Genomic DNA, 21,928 nt, shown 5'->3' with positions numbered 1-21,928 from the left:
ATGTTTTCTGCTGAGGCTCTGGCTCTCAGACTAAGCTCTGTCTGGAGCTGGCTGGTAACATGGTGTGGGGCCCTCTTCCCTGAGTCACTTCTTAGACAGTCAAAAAGACATTAAATGCTCTTTTCTGCTCTTACTGTGCTGTGTCAGTGTGACAAACAGGGGAATTGTTCTGTGTTCAACTCCTTAACCCATCGGGATACCACCTTTCCAATTTCTATTAAATGGACCCCTGGGGCTCTGCCCTCTGCCCAATTCCTTCCTTCAGTGCCCAGCCCCTGCTCCACATCTCACCTCAAGCCTCCAACCATTTCTGCGCTTTACCACTCAAGGCCCCGCCCCTCTTGCTCACTCCTCTCCTTCTCTTCTACCATCGCTTGCCGAAACTCCTCCCTCTCCCACCACCCCAGCGGGGCTCCATAGGATCCGAGGCTGGGACTGGAGCTGCTGCAGCCTTACAAAGAGCCTGCAGTGGGTACAGTGAGGACACAGTGCTCTGGCCGACACGCCACTTAGGAGCAGAGAGGGAAGCCAGGAAGCTGTATAAAAGCAGCTGAGGGTTGTGTGGGAGACGGGCAGGATTATGCATCGTACAGCTTGTGGGCCCTACAGCTCAGATACAAAATCCTGAGGGCAGAGACCATTGTGTGACTTATTTCTTTAGCTTCTGGCTCCCTTTTGTTCCTCCTGCAACGGGGATGGGCTGGGAGCTGTTTGCCCTGAGCCAGGTCTCGTGGGCAGGGCAAGGGATCAGCTTTGAAGCTAGGTGGATAGCTTTGAAGCAACAGCGGAGAGAGGCAGAAGGAGAAGCCCCTGTTTTATCTGGGAAGCTGGGGTGCTGGGCAGAGGCCGGGGTGGCTGCGGGAGCTCACAGGGAGGGAGATAACTGGCACACCTGCCAAGAGCTGGGTATTTACACGTGTACAGGGCACTTTATCTGGAACGACAGGACTTCCATTGCCTAGGGGCTGAAGCTGAACAGGGAAGCTGTGTCTACCATATGCTCTGCATGATGCTTTTGATCACTACATCTGGAGGATCTATAGCTAGGCTGCAAGGCAGCGTTATCCCCATGTCATGGATGGGCTGAGCCACACAGATGTAAAGTGATTTACCCAAGGCCAAACAATGAGTCAGTGGTAGAGCTGAGAATAAGAACCAGGAGTCCTGACCCCCCAGCACCATTGCTCTGGCCATGAACTGGAATTGCTCCTCTGGTACCAGTACAGCACCAGTAACCATAACTTGAGACACAAAGGCAAGACATGCACACGGACAGGATAATCATACCCAGCAGATCATAACTTTCCTATTGACACCTGACAGGACACACTTTGTTCAACATTTGTTGCAGCTGAATAACAGTGGCAGCAACAATGATAAAGATGGTCATTATTCAATCATACAGCATCACAGCATGTTCTTCTCCCACAATTTTGCTACAGTTGCTCGCCACCTGAGGAAGGGACATTCCCTGGATCTAGCAGGACAAGCAGCTGGGACACTGGAGCCACTGGAGGACGGGAAGAGCAGAGAAAAGCTTGTTTTGCTGCAGGGAGCCTGGTCCTTGTACAAATAGCTGAGGAAAGAGTCCTTTAAAAGTGGGAGGTGGACATCCGTGAACGTGAGTGTTTCCTCCAACCATAGCCAGCCAGCCCCCTTGACTTTGAACAACCTCAACTTGTGTTTGACTAAAGCATCTTCCAAAAAGGTGTCCAGGGCTAGATCCACAAAGGCACTTCTGTAAATACTGAATTTAGGCACCGCTGCCTTTCTCAAACCCCGGCTCATCTGCTGCCTGACCCTGCAGGAGCCTCAGGTTCTGGCAGTCACCTGCACAAAGCAGCCTGAATGCTGATGCTGCTCCACAGATAACAAGCTGCTCAGAGTCTTTGCTCGGGCCTCAGTTCCGGTGGCGTTCTCCAATGAGGTGTTCCCCCACCCATCTCCCCGTCAGGCCCAATCAATTAGGCGTTCTCAGACCACAACTCCCCCATGGGGCCTTGCAGATCGGGATTGTGTGTGTGTGTCTGCATGTGTGTCCATAGGCGTGGTTGTGCCTGGTGTGACGTTGCACCCCATAATGCTTTCTGGGAATATGCTTTTTAATGTATGTGTGACATAACTGGAATATGTTTTTTGCTATGTATGCCATGTAACATATCTCTGTAAAGGTTATGATCTACTAAATATATTCATCCTATTTGTATGCATGTATCGTTTTTTAATTCAAAATGATGAACATTGGCTATGTACTTGTTTAATTTTAAGTAACCTCAGTGAAGCAGTTGGTCAGCTTCCTGAGAAAAGACTATTCTCAGTAAGTGCCTGTCATAAATATAAAGGGAAGGGTAAACCCCTTTAAAATCCCTCCTGGCCAGAGGAAAAATCCTTTCACCTGTAAAGGGTTAAGAAGCTAAAGGTAACCTCACTGGCACCTGACCAAAAGGACCAATGAGGAGACAAGATACTTTCAAAAGCTGGGAGGAGGGAGAAAAACAAAGGGTCTGTCATTATGATGCTTTTGCCGGAGACAGAACAGGAATGGAGTCTTAGAACTTAGTAAGTAATCTAGCTAGATCTGTGTTAGATTATGATTTCTTGAAATGGCTGAGAAAATAGCTGTGCTGAATAGAATGACTATTCCTGTCTGTGTGTCTTTTTTGTAACTTAAGGTTTTGCCTAGAGGGATTCTCTGTGTTTTGAATCTAATTACCCTATAAAGTATTTACCATCCTGATTTTACAGAGATGATTCTCTTTTTACCTCTATTAAAAGTCTTCTTGTAAGGAAACTGAATGCTTTTTCATTGTTCTCAGATCCAAGGGTTTGGGTCTGTGGTCACCTATGCAAATTGGTGAGGATTTTTACCAAACCTTCCCCAGAAAGTGGGGTGCAAGGGTTGGGAGGATTTTGGGCGGAAAGACGTGTCCAAACTATGCTTTTTCAGGAACCCAGATAAAGTTTGGTGGTGGCAGTGGAAGTCCAGAGGCAAAAGGGTAAAATGGTTTGTACCTTGGGAAATTTTAACCTAAGCTGGTAAAAGTAAGCTTAGGAGGTGTTCATGCAGGTCCCCACATCTGTACCCTAGAGTTCAGAGTGGGGAAGGAACCTTGACAGTGCCCAATCAAGAAACACTTAAGCTTACTATGAACTGGGAGATGCCAATCCACATCTGAGCTTTCCCAGGAATGTGGCCTGGCTTGTTAGGAACCGAGTCATGCATGGACATGTGACTTGCCCATGTGACTCCAAAACTCGATCTTGGAACTGAATTCTGGATAGGAGAGAGGAAGGGGTTTCCACCCACAAAAGAAAGTCTATTTAAGCCCCTGGGAGCCCCCTCCATTTGGTCTTCAGTTGGCTGAAGAGAAAGCCTCTCCATCCCCAAGGATACCTGAAAGAAACTAGAACAAAGAACAGTAGCCACGAGGGTGTGAGTGATCACTGGACCCAGACTAGAAGGAGACTAGTCTGTAAAATAATCTTATTGGAACATCTCTGAGGGTTAGATTTCATCTGTAATCACTTTCTTACTACATTAGGTTTACACTTGCGTTTTTTATTTTATTTTGCTTGGAATTCACTTTGTTCTGTCTGTTATTACTTGGAACCACTTAAATCCTACTTTTTGTATTTAATAAAATCACATTTTACTTATTAATTAACCCAGAGTATGTATTAATACCTGCCGAGGGGGGGGTAGAGAGAACAGCTGCGCATATCCTTCTCTCAGTGTTACAGATGGTGAATAATTTATTAATTTACCCTGTATAAGTTTTATACAAGGTAAAATGGATTTATTTGGGGTTTGGACCCCATTGGGAGCTAGGCATCTGAGTGTTGGAGACAGGAACACTTCTTAAACAATTTTTCCCCAGATCCCTAAATGGCCCATCAAAGGATTGAACTCACAACCCTGGGTTTAGCAGGCCAATGCTCAAACCACTGAGCTATCCCTCCCCCCATGGGTTTCTGTGATCCAACCCGTCACACCTGGGTATCTGTGTGTGTATGTGTGCATAGGTGTATGTGTGTGTGAGCGTGCACATGGGTCCATGTGAGTGCTTGCATGTGTGTGCACCCCCAGCTCGCAGTTTAGCGCCCTCACCTGGAGTCTGCAAGACCCAGATTCAAATCCCTGCTCCTCTGAAGGTTTATTTGTACAAAGTGGAAGAGCTCCAGACAGACAGACTCAATGCCCCACACAGAATTGCCATTTGCCTGGTACTCGGGGCACTCATGTGGGACACGAGAGACATGTGTTTTAGTCCCTGGTCCAAATCAGGTAGAGCAGAGATTTTGAATCTGAGTCACCCAACACTCTATCAGATCTGTCACTAGAAAGTGCTGACCTGTCCTGGGCACCTCGCTCCAGGAGAGGGATCACAGATGACAGTCCCATGAGGAAATACGCACCTCTCTCCAGCTCCTTAGCCAGGCCCCTACACACCCCAATTACTGGGTGTTAGGTGCTAGAGGACTGTGTATGGGCTTTGGAGACCAGAGTGGCTAAATTGGAAGAGCTAAGGGAGAAAGAGGGATACACAGATGATCTTTCCGGGACAGAGCAGAATGGTCCCATCCCCAGTCTGACAGCCTCTGTGCTTTTGAGGATGATGAAAGTCTCAAGGAAAAAGAATGTCAAACTAGAGCATCTGGGACCCTGCTTCCAGATGATGTGATGGTCTCCTGTCATACTGAGAATACCTCTCCAGGGGACGGAACTCCAGTTATTAGGAAGAGACAGGTAATTGTTAGGGGGGATTTGATCATTCGAAATATAGATAGTTGGGTTTGTGATGACTGGGAGAACTGCATGGTGACTTGGCTGCCTTGTGCGAAGGTTGCAGATCTCTTGTGAGGTCCTGCAGGACAAATTTAGGCTTCTAGGAAAGAGATTGAAGTCCAGGTCCTCCATGGTAGAATTCTCTGAACTACTTCCACTTTCACGCACAGGGCCCATTAGACAGGCAGAACTGCAAGGTATCAATGCGTGGCTGAGACGGTGAGTGGGGGGGTAGATTTATCAGGAACTGGGGAAACTTTTGGGAATGCGGGAGCATACACAGGAAGGCTGGGCTCCACCGAAACCAACATGGAACCAGATTGCTGGCACTCAAAATTAACATAGCACAGAGAGAATTTTTTAAACTAAGGGCTGAGTGAAAGCCAACATGTGCGGAAAAGCACATGGTTCAAACAGAGTCATCCCTTAGGGGAGGCTGTAGTCATGGAGATTCTCGTAGTAAGGAGGAGAGGATGGAAGATGATAAAATATGGGTAGGCTCTGATGAGAAACAAATGAAGAAGACTCCCATTCAAATACATCCTGTAATGGCAGACAGCTAATAAAGTGACAACTTTGAAAGTACTAATATAGAAATGCTAGAAGTCTAAATAATAAAATGGGTGAACTAGAGTGCCTCATTTTAAATGAAGATATTGATATAAGAGGCATCACAGAAACTTGGTGGAATGAGGATAATCAATGGGACAGAGTAATACCAGAGTACAAAATATATTGGAAGGACAGAACAGTTCATGCTACAAACTTACCTACATGTTAAAGTTTAATAGGGCTATTAAACAAACTTACCTCACCAGACCCTGTCATACCAAGATCCGTAAAATGACCTTTGATTGAGATCCCTTCTGAAGGGGATACTGAGGGGAAAGGAAAACGAGTAAATTTAACACATGTTCAGGTTCAGGGAGGAGTTTAAAGACACAGTGGGTATTGACAAACCGAACTGTCCAAGCAGAAGGCATGAAATAATAAAAAATATTTGGAAACACCTACCTGTGATAGAAGATTTGGTGTCATTGTTAAATCTCACGATGGAAAGTTTGTTGCTAAGATAAGAACATTCTTATATCTTTTAAAAGAAATAATTTGGTACTGATGCTAATTCCCATGACAAGATGTAACATGCATGATTGTTGGGAAAGGCTTTTGGACATGCTAGGAATAGTAAACAAGAATCCCTTTTGGGATACTGCTTCTCAGCTAACACCCGTAAACAGGCTCAAAGCTTGTCACAGCAGGGAAACCATAATAAACCTGGTCTGCTGTGTGGTAGGGGGAAACTGAGGCACGCCAACTCATGGCATTCATGAATATTTGTATTGGGTTATCACCAGTTGTAAAAACACAATGACTTAACAATACTGCACAGATACAAAGAGAGGTGCTCTATAACAACCCAGAGCTTACCCTATTTGCATGCATGTACAATTTTTGTACCTAAATTTATGAATATTAACTATATACCAGTATTCCAAATGTGTTTGCTCCTTAACATACACAAGATAGTTTACGTGCAGTCTAGCTAGCACACTGTGGATGAACCATTCATGGTAATGGCTCCTTAAGAAATACGATAGGACTTAGAAGAAGCATATTCCACCTGATGGAGTTTCCTGTGAACGTTCTAGCCCAGATATGGGTAATGGCCCTTGCTATGGCTCATAGAAGCATGCAAGCGCATGTGGCCAGCTCATATGACACTGGACTCCATCTTGTTCCGGTACTTTTCCACTAACTGTACGGGGAGGACTTCCACTTGGAAAAATGATATTACCATCACATGGCAAAAGCTATGAAATAGAGAAGTGACATCATCACATGGCCCCTATTCCCCCACAGCTCAACGCCTGGAATCACATTAAGAACGAGGACTGAACTGGGGATGGGGTCCCAGGCTGAAGGGATTTCTCGCCTGTGTATGGAAGACTGGTGGGCTGTTTGTCCCATCAGGGTGACACACTGCTTGATTCAAATCCTGTCTAATGTATAAAACTTACACTGTGATTTTGTTTATTTTTTAGATAACCAACTTTGATCGGTTCGCTATTACATATAATCACTTAAAACCTATATTTCTCTAGTTAATAAATCTGTTTTATTATTGTCAATAGATCTGCATGGCAACATATAACACTCAGAGCTTTTCAAACCTTTGAAGAGGAGAGAATTAATCGATTGTTAGCTGCCAAGGAAAAGCATCATACTGCAATAGATACCAAGGCGCTCATGGCTGACTTTGTCTGCCCAAGCTGTTCATGAGTATGCGCTTTACACTTTGACTCCAGAATCTGCAAAAAGAGATAGCATGAAAAAGTCATTGTCCAACTGACGAAATACACCTCCCGCCAATATAGTGTGTTGTTTGAAATGTAAAAGAGAAATCTGCTCAGGAAATGGAGCTGGTGCATTGTCCTCTCCCCTTGAGAGAGAGGGGGAATGGATAATAAAATTACACTGGTCAGGCTTTCGACCAGGGCAAGACGGTATAGCGTTTGGGTCCTTGGCGGGGGAGCTGGGGGAATTGGCTGGAGCCTCTCTATTTTTGGTTCATGAGTGGCTAGTGAACTAATTCATGTAACTGCAGCTGAGTGTGTTTCTGACTGTGTATGTTCAAGACATGGAGAGGACTGCAGCTTGTCACAGCCTCACAGTGTGAGAGGGACCCAGACTGGAATTCCAGAGGGGTCAGAAGTACCCCAGTTGGTGGTTGCACCATGGAGAAGTCCATCACCTCCACCCAATAAATAGGCCCTGCTAGAGCATGAGTCCGTTTCCCTCTTCTCATGCACTCAGTTACTGATGGAGAGAATGTGGTTATGGCAGGGAAGTCAGGACTCCTGGATTCCGTCTGTCATTCTCTGTGTGACCTTGGCCGAGTCACATCTCCCTGTGCCTCAGTTTACTTATCTGTACAATGGGGATATGCTCATAGTGACTTTCCCTTGCTAGGTCTTTTGAAGATCCTTCAATAGAAAGTGCTGCACAGTATGATGATTTTTACTGGTGAGAATTACTGATCTCTGATCTCTTAGCAACAGCCCCGTGTGTCTGCAGAAAGTGTTTGTGTCTTCCCTCAGCCATCTTTCTCCAGAGCTCTCTATCTACTATCTACCCAGACCTCCTTAGCATTTACATGGTATCAGACCATTTGGAGATCTAGGCATTATCCCTAGTTTTCTTATCAATCAACTATAATTTTTAATATCAGAAATACACGGAGCAGCCAATTCATTTCTGACTCAGCACAGAGCCCCACAGTTCTCAGCTCCCTTTGGGAAGGTCCCTTAATTATTGTTTACTCCTAAAGGTGGATAAGGAACACAGAAGCACAGAGAGGCTTGTCTCCACCCAGTTTACATTCAGATGCCCACTGCTTCCTAGAGGCTGAGCAAGCCTCTCTGGGATTGCACGGAGCTCTATTATAAATGGTGCACACCCCTGTGTCAGATCTCAACGTGGGACACTTCTGCAGATGCTGGGCTGAGAGCAGTATGGGACACGGCTACCTGAGGGGGATTCCCAGGAAAGACACTTCCTTCTCAGGATTCACAGGTACCCATCTCTTGCTGAGGAGCTCACCTTCTCGACAAACCTATTATAACTTGGGAATGATGGGATAGAGAGTAATTTTGTGGTCCTTTATGCTCTGCACACCCATTAAACATCCCAGGCCCTGGCCACAGGTGATGAATTTCCTCCAGTACCATGGGCCAAAATTTCCCTGTATGCTGTGCTGCCCTCCCTGCCCCACAACTGATGGTCTTCATCCCCAAGGTGGCTGAATTTCAGGATGAAAGCTATTAGTAGATGTACAGTATGAGGACAAATTCTGAGGTCATACCCCATAGTTTGCTCAGGAACCACTCAGGCAAAACTCCCCTTGGAGTAGGAGAAAAGACCCCACGAACCCACTGTGTGTTAATGCACAGATACTGTCACCTCCTTCTCTTGCATTTCAGGGCTATGGCTGTAAACAGGGGGCTGTTACCTGACCTTTATCTACTGGAATGCATGAAGGTGCTAGGGCTTCTCAATGAAAAAAAAAATCTTTATTCAACATGAGCAAGACATATTTTCTCCTAGCTTCACTGGAGAAGTCGGCTGAACTACAATGGCCAATCTATGTGTGAATCCCATTCGGCTAAAATCTTTGCTCCCATAATATCGCTGGCAATGGATTCCACAGGCCAAATATATATTATTTTTACAATTTTATTGTATCAGTGTTGTATGTTCAGACTTTCAGTATCATTGAATGCTCCCTGTTGTGTGTCATGAGACACAGTAAATATAAATGCCTGATCTACTTTCTTTATTGATAGATTCATATGGACTATTAGAAAGTTTTTAAGGTCATCCATCCTGATCTCCTGTATGACACAAGCCATTAAATTTCACCCAGTTACTCCTACATTGAGCCCAGAAACTTGTGTGTGACTAAGTCCTGGTCTATACTGGTGTTTTGCATCACAGAATCATAGAGCTGTAGGGTTAGAAGATACCACAAGGGTCATCCGGTCTAACCCCCTACCAAAAAAGGAAGGATTTGTTGTGTCTGAACCACCCAAGACAGATGGCTGTCCAATATCCCTTGGAAAACCTCCAGCGAAGGAGCTTCCACAACCTTCTGAGGTGTCTGTTCCATTGTTATCCTGTTCTTACAGTGAGATTTAATCTACATCTTCTATGCTGCTGTTTGAACCCATTGCCTCTTGTCCTCTCCTCCTTGGCAAGAAAGAACAATCATTCTCCATCTTTTTTATAGCAGCTTTTCAAGTACTTGAAGACCGCTAGTCTGTCCTCACCTAATCTCCATTTTTCCAAACTAAACATACCCAGTTTCTTTAGCCTTTGTTCCCATGGCTTGAATTCCATCCCTTGGATCCTCTTTGTCTCTCACCTCCGGATCCTTTCCAGCTTATCTACATCCTTCCAATACATTGGTAATCCAGGCTGGACACAATAGTCCAGCTGAGGTCTAACCAGCATTGAATAGAGTGGTAGTTATACATCCCAGGACTTGCAAGCTATGCCTCTGTTAATACAACCAAAATTGTATTTGCAGTAGCAAACAAATCCACCCTCCTCAGCAATGTAGCAATATCAACCTCACCCCAGGGTAGAAAGCATGAGGTTCAGGGAAGAATTCTTCCCTCAACCTAGCTACCAACTCTCAGGAGAACCCTGCTATCTGTATAAGTAGTGTTCACACTGAAGTTGTACGGCAATTCCACTGTAGTGTTTTAAATATAGACAAGCCTTCAAGCATATGTTTCATCCAGAGATGAGGTGATGGACAATCCATCACTTCCCTTTGCAGTTTATCCCAATGGTTAATAGCCCTCAGTGCTAAACATTTGGCCCTTATTTCCGATTGGAATTTGCCTGGCATCAGCTTCCACCCATTGGGCCTTGCTCTGCCTTTCTCCACTAGATTAAAGAACCCATTATTACCCAGGGTTTTCTCGCAAGGAACATCTCAGCTTGGACATTTTTTTGATGAAATAAATTGAGGAAGCTCTTCAACTCTCTCTCTCTCTCTCTCCCTCTCTCTCTCTCTTTCTCAGTCATTATCTCCTGTCTGCAATCATTTTTTGTGGCTCCTTTCTGCCCCTTTCCAGTTTTTCAACCTCCTTTTTAAAATGTGGACCCTGGAAATTCACACAATCAGTTTTCACCAGTGACGTTTGCGAAGGTAAAACCCTTCCCCTGCTGCAACTCATTACTACCCTGTTTATGCATCCAAGGATTGCATTAGCCCTTTTGGCCTCAGCATCACACTGGAAGCTCACAATGAGTTGGGTGTATACAATGACTCCTAAATTCAGATCCATCGGTATGCCTGCCCTGGCTGCCTCATTGTTAAACTTTTTGCAAATCTTTAGGTTGCCTGAACATTTTATCTGTAGTGATTCTGTATTGGCTTCCAGATCATTGATGAACATATTGAATAGCCTCAAGCCCAGAACTGATCCCTGAAGAACCTTGCTAGAAACAGCCCCAATCACTGACAATGGCCAGTTGATAACTGCTTTCACACAGTACTGTCCTGTATTTGCCCTTTTTTCTTCTTGCTCTGCTGCTGCCTGATTGCACACTTCTGGTTCCGAATGATGAGATACGTGTGTACTCTGGTGTTTGTAACTCTACGGTTCTACTATAGATGCTGTTTAATATCCTCCATGACTGCTAAAGGGCTGGAAAGTATTTCATCATCGCCTGGAATAGGAGTACCAAATGCAGAACAAAAATACCTCTTGAACACATCTATTTTTTCTGCAATATTAATAAATTTCCTTTATCCCTCTAGGAATTGACCTAAACCTTTCCTAGCATTTCTTTTGTTCTTAATATACTTAATAATCTTCTTTTTCTCATCCTTAGCCCTGCATGGATTTTCCCTGATGTCTTTAACGTACTTTATCCATTTTCATGAATTCCATTATGTTTTGCTTGCTGTCTTCTCCCCCATTTTTCATACGTCGCTTCCCCCGCCCCCAGTTGCTGCATTCAGCTGCGGTGCCACTGAGCCCCCCCGACCCCCCAGGCTGGGCTCCCTCTCACACTGTGGTTCTGTGCTAAGTCGCCAAGCCTGCTCTTTCACCAGCAAGCACACAGGTAGGGACACACCCAGCTGCAGAACTTACAGACTGCTGTGATCGCCTGCACATGGGGAGACTACCGCTAAGGAAGTGCCCAGCTGCTCCATCTGGAGTGCAAAACAATATTATATTGTCTTGCTCTGCATAGATCTGCCCCAAGTTATCACTCTCATACGCTGGTTTGTGATAAAGCAAAAGCTAATTTATTAACTAGAAAAGATAGATTTTAAGTCATTATAAGGGATGTCAAACAGATCAAAGCATAATATGGGGTGTAGTGTCAGACCGGGGTTTTACCCATGTGGTCCGCTGTCTTGACTGTGGTATTGTGGCTTTTTAGCTGTCTAATAAATTCTTCTTAAAGAACTCCCAGTTTCATTCCCATGTTTCTCTCCAAATTTTTCCTTCCCAAGAGTTTTGCTGATATTTATCCCTTTTGAAGCACAAAGTGTCTATAGATATTACTGGTTGGTAAATGTTCTGTTTGTCCATATGAGTATAATTACTTACATTCTTTTATTTTCCTCTCCTCTGTCATATACCCCCTTCTTTGTCTTTTCTCTAAACTAAAGAGTCCCAGACTTTTCATTCTGTCCATGACTGACAGCCTCTCCCATTCTTATAACCTGTCTCGTAAAACTCCTTTTGATCTTTTATATCCTTTACAGAGACTGTGTGACCAAAACTGAGTGTGTGTCCAGAGCAGGTTATTCTCCTTCCCATTCCTCAGGCATCTGAACATTGTCTTTGTTTTGGCCTCTGCTGCGAATGAGCAGTTGTTTCCATGGAGCTGCTATCGGTGACGCCCCGATCTTTTCCCTGAAGTTTGTTCTAGATGGGGTGTATCCCCCAGCACATATCTTGACAAAGGTTTGGGGTTTGTTTCCACTCTCAGATTTTGAGCAACTGGGAGAATAGGGAACTCCCTCCATGATGGACTCTCTAGCCTGGCTTTCATTGTATTAAGAAACAATGATGGATAACTAGTATCCACACTCGTTTTTCCTGCTAGTGCCTATTAAGGTTTCTCATATCAAGATGTGTAGGAATTACTGACACATGTAGCACCATGAAGTATGGAATTGGCATTAGTAGGGTTAGTGCTTCATAATTCATTTCTCTGAATAATGAAAATGCCATTTTTCAGTGTGTGACGAGTGACCAGTCTGCTTCATACATGAGAAGAGCCCCAGTAATGCATGCAGTGTCTCAGATTCACATTGTCTCTCCCCCCAGGCACTTGTACTGAGACCATCACCCTGGACCCTGGGCACATACAAGAAGTCAGGAGAACGTACAGTACATGCAAGATATATTGCTCTGCCTCAGCATTGGACACTTGCTCCCCTACTCCATGTCAGATTCCAACACAACCGACTTCACCAACCCCTCCACCTTCATCCTGCTGGGCATTCCTGGCCTGGAGGCAGCCCACGTCTGGATCTCCATCCCCTTCTGCACCATGTACATCATAGCCATCTTGGGGAACTTCACCATCCTGTTCATTGTGAAGAGGGAGACGAGCCTCCATGGGCCCATGTACTATTTCCTCTGCATGCTGGCCGTCACCGACCTGGTCCTGTCCACGTCCATCCTGCCCAAAACGCTGAGCATCTTCTGGTTCAATTCCAGGGAGATCGATTTCAATGCCTGCCTCACCCAGATGTACTTTATGCACTGCTTCTCAGTGATGGAGTCTGGGATCTTTGTGGCCATGGCTTTGGATCGCTACGTGGCCATCTGCCATCCCCTGAGACATTCCACTATCCTAACAAACCCCATGATAGCCAAGATCTGTCTGGCCGTGGTGCTGCGCGGAGGCTTCTTTGTGTTGCCTTATCTCCTCCTGGCGAGGCGGTGGCCATATTGCAGTAACAAAATCATCCCCCATACGCACTGTGAGCACATGGCCGTGGTGAAGCTGGCCTGTGCTGACACCCACCTCAGTAGTTACTACGGCCTCTTTGTGCTATTCTCTGTGATTGGTCTGGATGTGTTTTTTATCACTGTGTCCTATACCCAGATCCTCAGAGCAATCTTCAGCCTCCCCACAAAGGACGCCCGGCTGAAGACTTTGGGGACCTGCAGCTCCCACCTCTGTGCCATCTTAGCCTTTTACATCTCAGCTCTCTTCTCCTCCCTCACATACCGGTTTGGGCATAATGTGGATCTGCATTTCCATGTTTTCATTGCCAACGTGTATCTCCTGGTGCCCCCCATGCTAAACCCCATCATTTACGGGGTTAGGACCAAACAGATCCGGGACAGGGTGCTCCTGCTCTTTACTCAAAAAGAGACCTAAAGTTGTCTCCTGGTGCCCTGGCTCTCAGACCAAGCTCTGTGCAGAGCTGGCCTGAAGCACTGACTGGACGGTCAGGCAAGGCAAGGAATCAGCTTTGAAGCTAGGAGGACAACAGCTGAGAGAGGTGGAAGGGTAAGCCCTCGCGTTAGCTGGGAAGGTGGGATGCTGGGCAGAGGCCGGGGTGGATGCGGTAGGTCATAGGGAGGGAGATAAACAGCCCACCTGCCATTAGCCGGGTATTTACACATGTACACGGCACCTTACCTGGAACGACAGGTACACCCATTGCCCGGGGCTGAAGCTGAACTGTGAAGCTGAGTCTTACATACGCTCTGCATGACACTTCTGGTTACTACATCTAGAAGCTCTTTAGCTAGGCTGCTAGGCAGTATTATCCCCGTGTCTTGGAGGGACTGAGCCACATAGTGATAAACTGATTTACCCAAAGCCACACAATAAGTCAGTGGTAGAGGTGAGAATAGGGAATCCTGACCCATACCCCACCCCTCCTCTTAGTTGTGATAGACGCACTGAGGCTATTTGTGTGTCATGATCAGTGGCGTTGCTGTCCTTCTTAAACAGGACTGTCATAAATATAAAGGGAAGGGTAAACCCCTTTGAAATCCCTCCTGGCCAGGGGAAAGCTCCTCTCACCTGTAAAGGGTTAAGAAGCTAAAGGTAACCTCGCTGGCACCTGACCAAAATGACCAAGGAGGAGACAAGATACTTTCAAAAGCTGGGAGGAGGGAGAGAAACAAAGGGTCTGTGGGTCTGTCTTTGCCGGGGATAGACCAGGAATGGAGTCTTAGAACTTTTAGTAAGTAATCTAGCTAGGTATGTGTTAGATTATGATTTCTTTAAATGGCTGAGAAAAGAATTGTGCTGAATAGAATAACTATTTCTGTCTGTGTACCTTTTTTGTAACTTAAGGTTTTGCCTAGAGGGGTTCTCTATGTTTTTGAATCTAATTACCCTGTAAGATATCTACCATCCTGATTTTACAGGGGGGATTTCTTTATTTCTATTTACTTCTATTTTTATTAAAAGTCTTTTTGTAAGAAAACTGAATGCTTTTTCATTGTTCTCAGATCCAAGGGTTTGGGTCTGTGGTCACCTATGCAAATTGGTGAGGCTTTTTATCCAACATTTCCCAGGAAAGGGGGGGTGCAAGTGTTGGGAGGATTGTTCATTGTTCTTAAGATCCAAGGGTCTGGGTCTGTAGTCACCTAGGCAAATTGGTGAGGCTTTTTACCAAACCTTGTCCAGGAAGTGGGGTGCAAGGTTTTGGGAAGTATTTTGGGGGGGAAAGACGCGTCCAAACAGCTCTTAGTGAGCAATAGTCTGTGTCAGTGGTGCCCATATGTCACCGTGCTTCAGTGGGACGCAGCTGAGGATGCCAGATTCAGGCAACCTGCTGAGAAATGGGGCAGCCCCACCCTGGACTGGTGATTGTTCTATCCACAGATTCTACCAAGCCCGCAACAAATGGGGGTGGCAGGTTTGTACAAATTGTGGTGGTGCCCAGAATGCCCAGAGCCTGCCCCCCTCCAAGCTCTCCCCACCAACTTCCTAAGGCTCTGGGAGGGAGTTTGGGTGCAGGAGGATGCAGGCTCTGGGACGGAGTTGGGGTGCAGGCTCTGGGCTGGGGCAGGGAATTGAGGTGCACAAGGGGTTCATGGTGCAGGCTCTGGGAGGGAGTTTGGGTGCAGAAGGGGGGAGAGGTCAGGCTCCGGGAGGGACTTTAGGTCAGGGAGGGGTTCTGGGGTGCAGGCTCTAGGAGAGAATTTGGGTGCTGGTTGCAGGCTCTGGGTAGGGGTGGAAATGCAGGAGGGGGTGAGGAGTGCAGGCTCTGGGAAGGAGTTTGGGTGCAAGAAGGGTGGGAGGGAGGGGGTGAGCGTGCAGGTGGGAATTTGGGGATGGGAGGGAGTGTGTCAGGAGCAAGTGGGGGTGCAGGAGGTGTGGGGGGAGGGGATGTGGGTACAGGCTCTGGAAGAGGGTGGGGGGTTCGGTGCTTACCTGGAGCACCCCCTCCGGCAGCGGCTCTTAGGTAGGGTGGGCCGGGGGTCTCCATGCACCGCTGCCCCCAGGCACCTTCCCCGCAGCTTCCCGCTGGCTGCAGGGGTGCTCAGAGCAGGGGCAGAACGGGGAGACACAGCCGCCCCCGGACAGCAGGGACGGGCCAGCAGCCACCTGCAGCGAGCGTGCAGGAAGCCGCTCAGCTCCACTGCGCTGCTGGTGCTGGCAGCTGGGGCATCCTGGGCCACGTTAAATCGCCCAGGGGCGGCAGGTGGGTTAGGGGGACACCCCAGGGAACGTGCGAGGGGTGGCAGGTGGGGCCAGGAGAGATTCTTGGCCCTGAACTTTGTTGGAGCCAGGCCCCAGGGCCAGGAATATTCCTGGTGCCTGGGCACCACGGGCCCATATAACTCGCCGCCTATGGCAACAAATGTTAACTTCTGTCTCACCACACTGATTAACTGGAAGCCACAATTGCAGTCTCCTGAGGTATCCCAGCACTCGGCTCACCACCAAAGATACTGGACTCCATGATGAGTAGTCAGATTCACCACGTATAGACTCATTCTAACCTCAAGAGATCAACCACTTAGCCAGGTCAATATATAACTCAGATCTTATCCAATAATCGTGACACTGCCAATCCCTTAGCAATTAAATATTAAAGCGTTAAAAATAAAATAAAAGAAGAAGAGCTATAAATGGTTGAGAGATCAGATACACCCAAGTGATGTTTCAGTGTTCAGAGACCAGGACCACAGCAGTGAAGGAATAAACTGCTCACTTGCAAAAGTCTCTGTGCAATCACCCAAACAGGTTGGGGATCATTAGTCCTTCTTCAGAACTTCCTTGATAGAAATCCAAACCAGAGAACTGAAGGAGGATATTAAGGCGAGGTGGGGATGTCTCAGAGGTCCTTTTATATCCTCTGCTCTGTGCATGGAATTTTACTGTCCCAAACAAAAATCACTGTCTCTGTTTGTGGAAAGTTACAGGCCCAAGAGGGAGTCCAGGGTCACCTGAGCATACCACATGTCCTTATATATTTCAGTGCCTCATGGGGGCAGATGTTGCCCATATTTTTGCTGAGTGTGTTTCTTCGATGGCCCATTGTGAGAGCTAAGTGTCCTTGAAGGGCTATCAGCACATAGATGTGTGGCCTTCATATAAATTCTATGTGAGGGGTTTTACCCAAGAATACAACACATGTATAAGATACAAGACTCTGGCCAATATTAATAACTTCAGATACAAAGGTGATACATGCATATAAACAGGATAATCATATTTAGCAAATCATAACTTACCCACTGACACCTGACAGGACATACTTTGTACAACATTTGTTGCAATTGTATAACCGTGGTAGGAACCATGGTAGCAATGATAAAAATGGTCATATTCAATCATACAGCATCACACCATGTTCTCCTCCCACCATGGTGCGAGAGCTGCTAGCAACCTAAGCAAGGGACATTGCCTGGGTTCTAGCAGGGCAAGCAGCTGGGACACTAGACCCACTAGAGGATGCGAAGAACAGATAAAAAACTGTTTTTCTGCAGGTTTCAGAGCAGCAGCCGTCTTAGTCTGTATTCACAAAAAGAAAAGGAGTACTTGTGGCACCTTGGAGACTACCAAATTTATTTGAGCATAAGCTTTCTGTAGGAACCCTGCTCCTTAAACAAAGACAGGAGGAAAGGGTTCTTGAAAGGTGAAAGGTGGACATCCGTGAACTAGACTGTTTCCTCCAATGTAGCCAGCTAGTCCCCTTGGCTTTGAACCTTAACTTCTGTTTGTCTAAAGCATCTTCCAAAAAGGCTTCCAGGCTAGATCCACAAAGGCTCTTGGGAAAATATTGTATGTAGGTGCTAATGCCTTTCTCAAACCCCGGCTCAGCTGCTGTCTAACCCTGAAGGCACCGCAGATTCCACCAGTAGCCGGCACAAAGCAACCTGGGGGCTGACGCTGCTCCCCAGCTAACGAGCTGCTCAGAGTCTTCGCTCAGGCCTCAATTCCGCTGGGGGTCTCCAACGTGCTGTTCCCCTGCCCATCCCCCCTGCAGGCCTGATCCGTTAGGCATCCTCAGATCATGCCTCCTGCGTGAGGCCTTGCAGTTCGGGAATGTGTGTATGGACAAGTGTGTCCGTGTGTGTCCGTGTGTGCGTGCACCTGTGTTTGTGCACGTGTATCGCTCTGAGTGCGCGTGTGGGTATGCGTGTGTTAACATGCCCATGTGTGTATGTATTTGCACCCCCAGAATATCCCATAGACCAGTCGCTTAGCACCCTCACGTGGAATGTCGGAGACCCAGATTCCAATCCCTAATCCACTAAAAGTTTTTTTGTACTAAGTTGTACAGCTCCAGCCGGAGGCACTGAGGGCCCCACCTGAAATTCTCATTTCCTGCTGCTCAGGGCGCTCACGTGGGGTGTGGGAGACCTGTCTTCAAGTCCCTACTCCAAATGCGGTAGAGCAGAGATTTTGGATCTGGGTCTCCCACGTCTCTCGGGTCACCCACAAGAAAACTCTGACCTGTTCTAGGCATCTCGCTCTCGGAGAGGTCTCACAGCTGACCGTCCCATGTAGAAATAGCCTCCTCTCCTCAGCTGGACTCCTGGAGTCACACATCAGTGGGAGTTAGGTACTTAAGGACCTTAGTGAACCATGAGAAAAAACCCACTGGATGATGATTCCCCATGGACATCGCCTTGCTGAGATCTATCGATTAGCCAGTTCTCACTCCATCTAATGAATGCTCTAATGACACTGTCTAGTGCTAGTCTATTAATCTGAATGTCATGTGGAATGAGGTCAAACAACTGGCAATGGCCTAAATGTGGACAAATTAGAGAGAGTCCAGCGGAGGGCAACGAAAATTATTAGGGGGCTGGGGCACATGATTTACGAGGAGAAGCTGAGGGAACTTGGATTATTTAGTTTGCAGAACAGAAGAGTGGCGGGGGGAGGGCGGATTTGATAGCAGCCTTCAGTTACCTGAAGGGGGATTCCAAAGAGGATGGAGTTAAAGGTGGAGGTTCTGTGTGCACGTGTCTAATTCCGCTCAGCCGAATTACTGAGCGGAACTAATGTTCCATACTTTTCAGATGGTATCAACAGCTGGTTGTTTTTTTCATGCTTTCTCCAGGGGGTGGGTTAAAGAGCTTGCGGGCAGGAAGGAATTCCCAAGCGCGCTTTCCTGGGTTCTCAGGAAGGTTTTTGCATTTGGGTGGTGGCAGTGATAACAGACCAAGGCCAGGGAATCTGTAACCTTGGGGAGTTTTAAGGCAAGCCTTTAGTGGCAAGTATTTTTAAGGTCTTTTGCAGGCCCCCACCTCCTGCATTTGAAATGTCAGAGCGGGCAAACAGCCTTGACAACTGGCAATCAAGATGGGATTTTTTTTCTCAAAGATCAGCTCTAGTTCAAATGGGAATTAATGAAGGGCAACCCTATGGCTGTGGGATGCAGGAGGTCAGAACAGGGTCCCTCAAAGCCATATAATCTACATATCTTGCCACACCCTGATTGCCACATTTCAGGTCTGGGCAGGTTGAAAGGAATATAAGAAATTCAGTGCTCATCGATGATTGCTACTCAATGCCACTGGTAGCAAATGAACCAGATTTCCTGTGATTCTTTGTGCACCCCTACTGCTAAGGAGAAGGGGCCCAGGCTGAGCGGGGAGTGGAGCAGTGCCAACCGGAGCCAGAGGGGCAGGGGAGCAGCCCAGGGAGGAGAGAGCTGTGTAATCAGGAAAGCCAAAGGAAATTGGAGTTGCAGCTGGCAAGGGATGTGAAGAGTAACAAGAAGGGTTTCTAAAGGTATGTTAGCAATAAGAAGGTGGTCAGGGAAAGCGTGGGACCCTTACTGAATGGGGGAGGCAACCTAGGGAAAAGGCTGAAGCCCTCAATGCTTTTTTTCCTTCGTTCTTCAAAGACAAGGTCAGCCCCCAGACTGCTGCCCTCTACAACACAGTATGGGGAGGAGGTGAGCAGCCCTCCATGGTGAAAGAACTAGTTGACGACTATTTAGAAAAGCTGGATATGCACATGGGGCTGGATGCAATACATCCAAGGGTGCTGAGGGAGTTGCAGAGCCATTGGCCATTATCTTTCAAAATTTGTGGTGATCGGGACAGGTCGAGGACAATTGGAAAAAGGAAATATAGTGCCCATCTTTTAAAAAGTGAAGGAGAAACTGGCGAACTACAGACCAGGCAGCCTCATCTGAAAAAAAACATGGGGCAGGTCCTCAAGGAATCTATTTTGAAGCACTTGGAGGAGGGGGAAGTTAATCAGGAACAGTCAATATGTATTCACAAAAGGCAAGTCATGCCTCACCAACCTCATAGCCTTCTATGATGAGATAACTGGAGCTGCCGATATGGGGAAAATGATCCTTAAGTGTCCTTAAGTGACTTGCCACAAGATTTCAAACATGTTTATATAAGAGATTAGTAGATTTATTATTACTTTAATTTTCTTTCTTTTATCTAGGAATTAGAAACACTGCTCCTGTCAGCTAATTGCCAAGTTATCTGCCAAAACCCTAGAATTTTCAAGTGCCTAAGTACCCCCGGGGATCACAGTTAAAGTTGCCCCCCCACACACACCAAAATCTGAAATGAAGTCCCTGCAGCAAGATATGGTGAGGTGGAGACAATCCAGCAACTGATGGGGAAGGGGAAGAAGATGAGCGACCCATGGGAAGAGATGGGGCTTTGGGCGGAGCTTCAAAGTCCAGTTACCAGCAATTAGATGTGTGGCCACCCTATGAGTTAATGAGTTGTACACAGACCCATTTCCTAGTTTGTCGGTCTGACACAGAATAGTGTGGTCAGGAAAGGATTGAATGTCACTTGTACTGTACAAACAGTGATTCAGGGAAGGGGGCCCAACACCTTGTCCCCAGCCAGCTCTGCATGGAGCTCGGACTGAGAACAGAGCAGCAGCAGAAAACTTTAGGTCCCTTTATGAGAAAAGAAACGGAATAGCCTGTCCCGGATCTGTCTGGTCCTCACCCCGTAGATGATGGGGTTTAGCATGGGGGGCACCAGGAAGGACACATTGGCCATGAGAACATGGAAATGCAGGGCCATATTGTGGCCAAACCGCTGCGTGAGGAAGGAAAAGAGAGCTGGGATGTAAAAGGCTAAAATGGCACAGAGGTGGGAGCTGCAGGTTCCCAAACTCTTAAGTTGGGTGTCCTTTGTGGGGAGGCTGAAGATGGCCCTGAGGATTTGGATATAGGACGCAGTGATAAAAAACACATCGAGACCAGTCACAAAGAATACCACAGAGAGGCCGTAGTAACTACTGATGTGGATGTCAGTGCAGGCCAGTTTCACCACAGCCATGTGCTCGCAGTATGCGTGGGGGATGATGTTGGTTCTGCAATATGTCCACCTCCTCGCCAGGAAGGGAGTGGGCAGTACGAGTATGCTGCCACGCAGCACCACGGCCAGGCCGATCTTGGCCACCAGGGGGTTTGTCAGGATGGTGGAATATCTCAGGGGGTCACAGATGGCCACGTAGCGATCAAAAGCCATAGCCACAAGAATCCCAGATGCCATCGTTGAGAAGCAGTGAAGGAAGTACATCTGGGTGAGGCAGGCACTGAAATTGATCTCCCTGGAATTGAACCAGAAGATGCTCAGTGTTTTGGGTAGGATGGATGTAGACAGGACCAGGTCGCTGATGGCCAGCATGCAGAGGAAATAGTACATGGGCCCATGGAGGCTTGGCTCCATCTTCACAATGAATAGGATGGTGAAATTCCCCAAGATGGCTATGATGTACATGGTGCAGAAAGGGATGGAGATCCAGACATGGGCCGCCTCCAGGCCAGGAATGCCCAGCAGGATGAACGTGGAGGGGTTGGTGAAGTCGGTTGTGTTGGAATCTGACATGGAGTAGGGAAGAAGGTGTCCAACTCTGAGGCAGAACGGTGTCTCCTGCATGTACCATACGTTCCCCTGACTTCCTGTATGCGCTCAAGCTCTAGGGTGATGGTTGCAGGAAATATTCCTGGATGGAGAGACAAAGGTAATATGAGATGTAGCATGAACTCCTGGAGGTGTTCTCATGCGTGAAGCAGATTTGTCACTCTTCACACACTGATAAATGGTGATTTCACTACTCAGGGAAATGAATTATGAACAACTGACCCTGTTAATGCCTATTCCATATATTGTTGTACTCTAT

At 46.9% G+C, this 21,928-nt stretch overlaps 2 protein-coding genes across 2 annotated transcripts; one reads left to right on the top strand and one right to left on the bottom strand.

The window, feature by feature from the left end:
- Positions 1-12,712: 12,712 nt before the first annotated feature.
- Positions 12,713-13,711, top strand: LOC140912530 (olfactory receptor 52R1-like). Its single transcript, XM_073347089.1, has one exon. It carries the CDS (start codon positions 12,713-12,715, stop codon positions 13,709-13,711), a length of 999 nt encoding a protein of 332 aa, XP_073203190.1.
- Positions 13,712-20,685: 6,974 nt separating this feature from the next.
- Positions 20,686-21,684, bottom strand: LOC140912473 (olfactory receptor 52K2-like). Its single transcript, XM_073346957.1, has one exon. The coding sequence runs from the start codon at positions 21,682-21,684 to the stop codon at positions 20,686-20,688; it is 999 nt and encodes a 332-aa protein (XP_073203058.1).
- Positions 21,685-21,928: the final 244 nt, after the last annotated feature.

This window comes from Lepidochelys kempii, chromosome 1 (genome assembly GCF_965140265.1).
Source record: "Lepidochelys kempii isolate rLepKem1 chromosome 1, rLepKem1.hap2, whole genome shotgun sequence".
Classification (NCBI taxonomy): domain Eukaryota; kingdom Metazoa; phylum Chordata; order Testudines; family Cheloniidae; genus Lepidochelys; species Lepidochelys kempii.
Note: the sequence above shows the minus strand (reverse complement) of the source record. Positions and strands in the feature narration are given on the sequence as shown.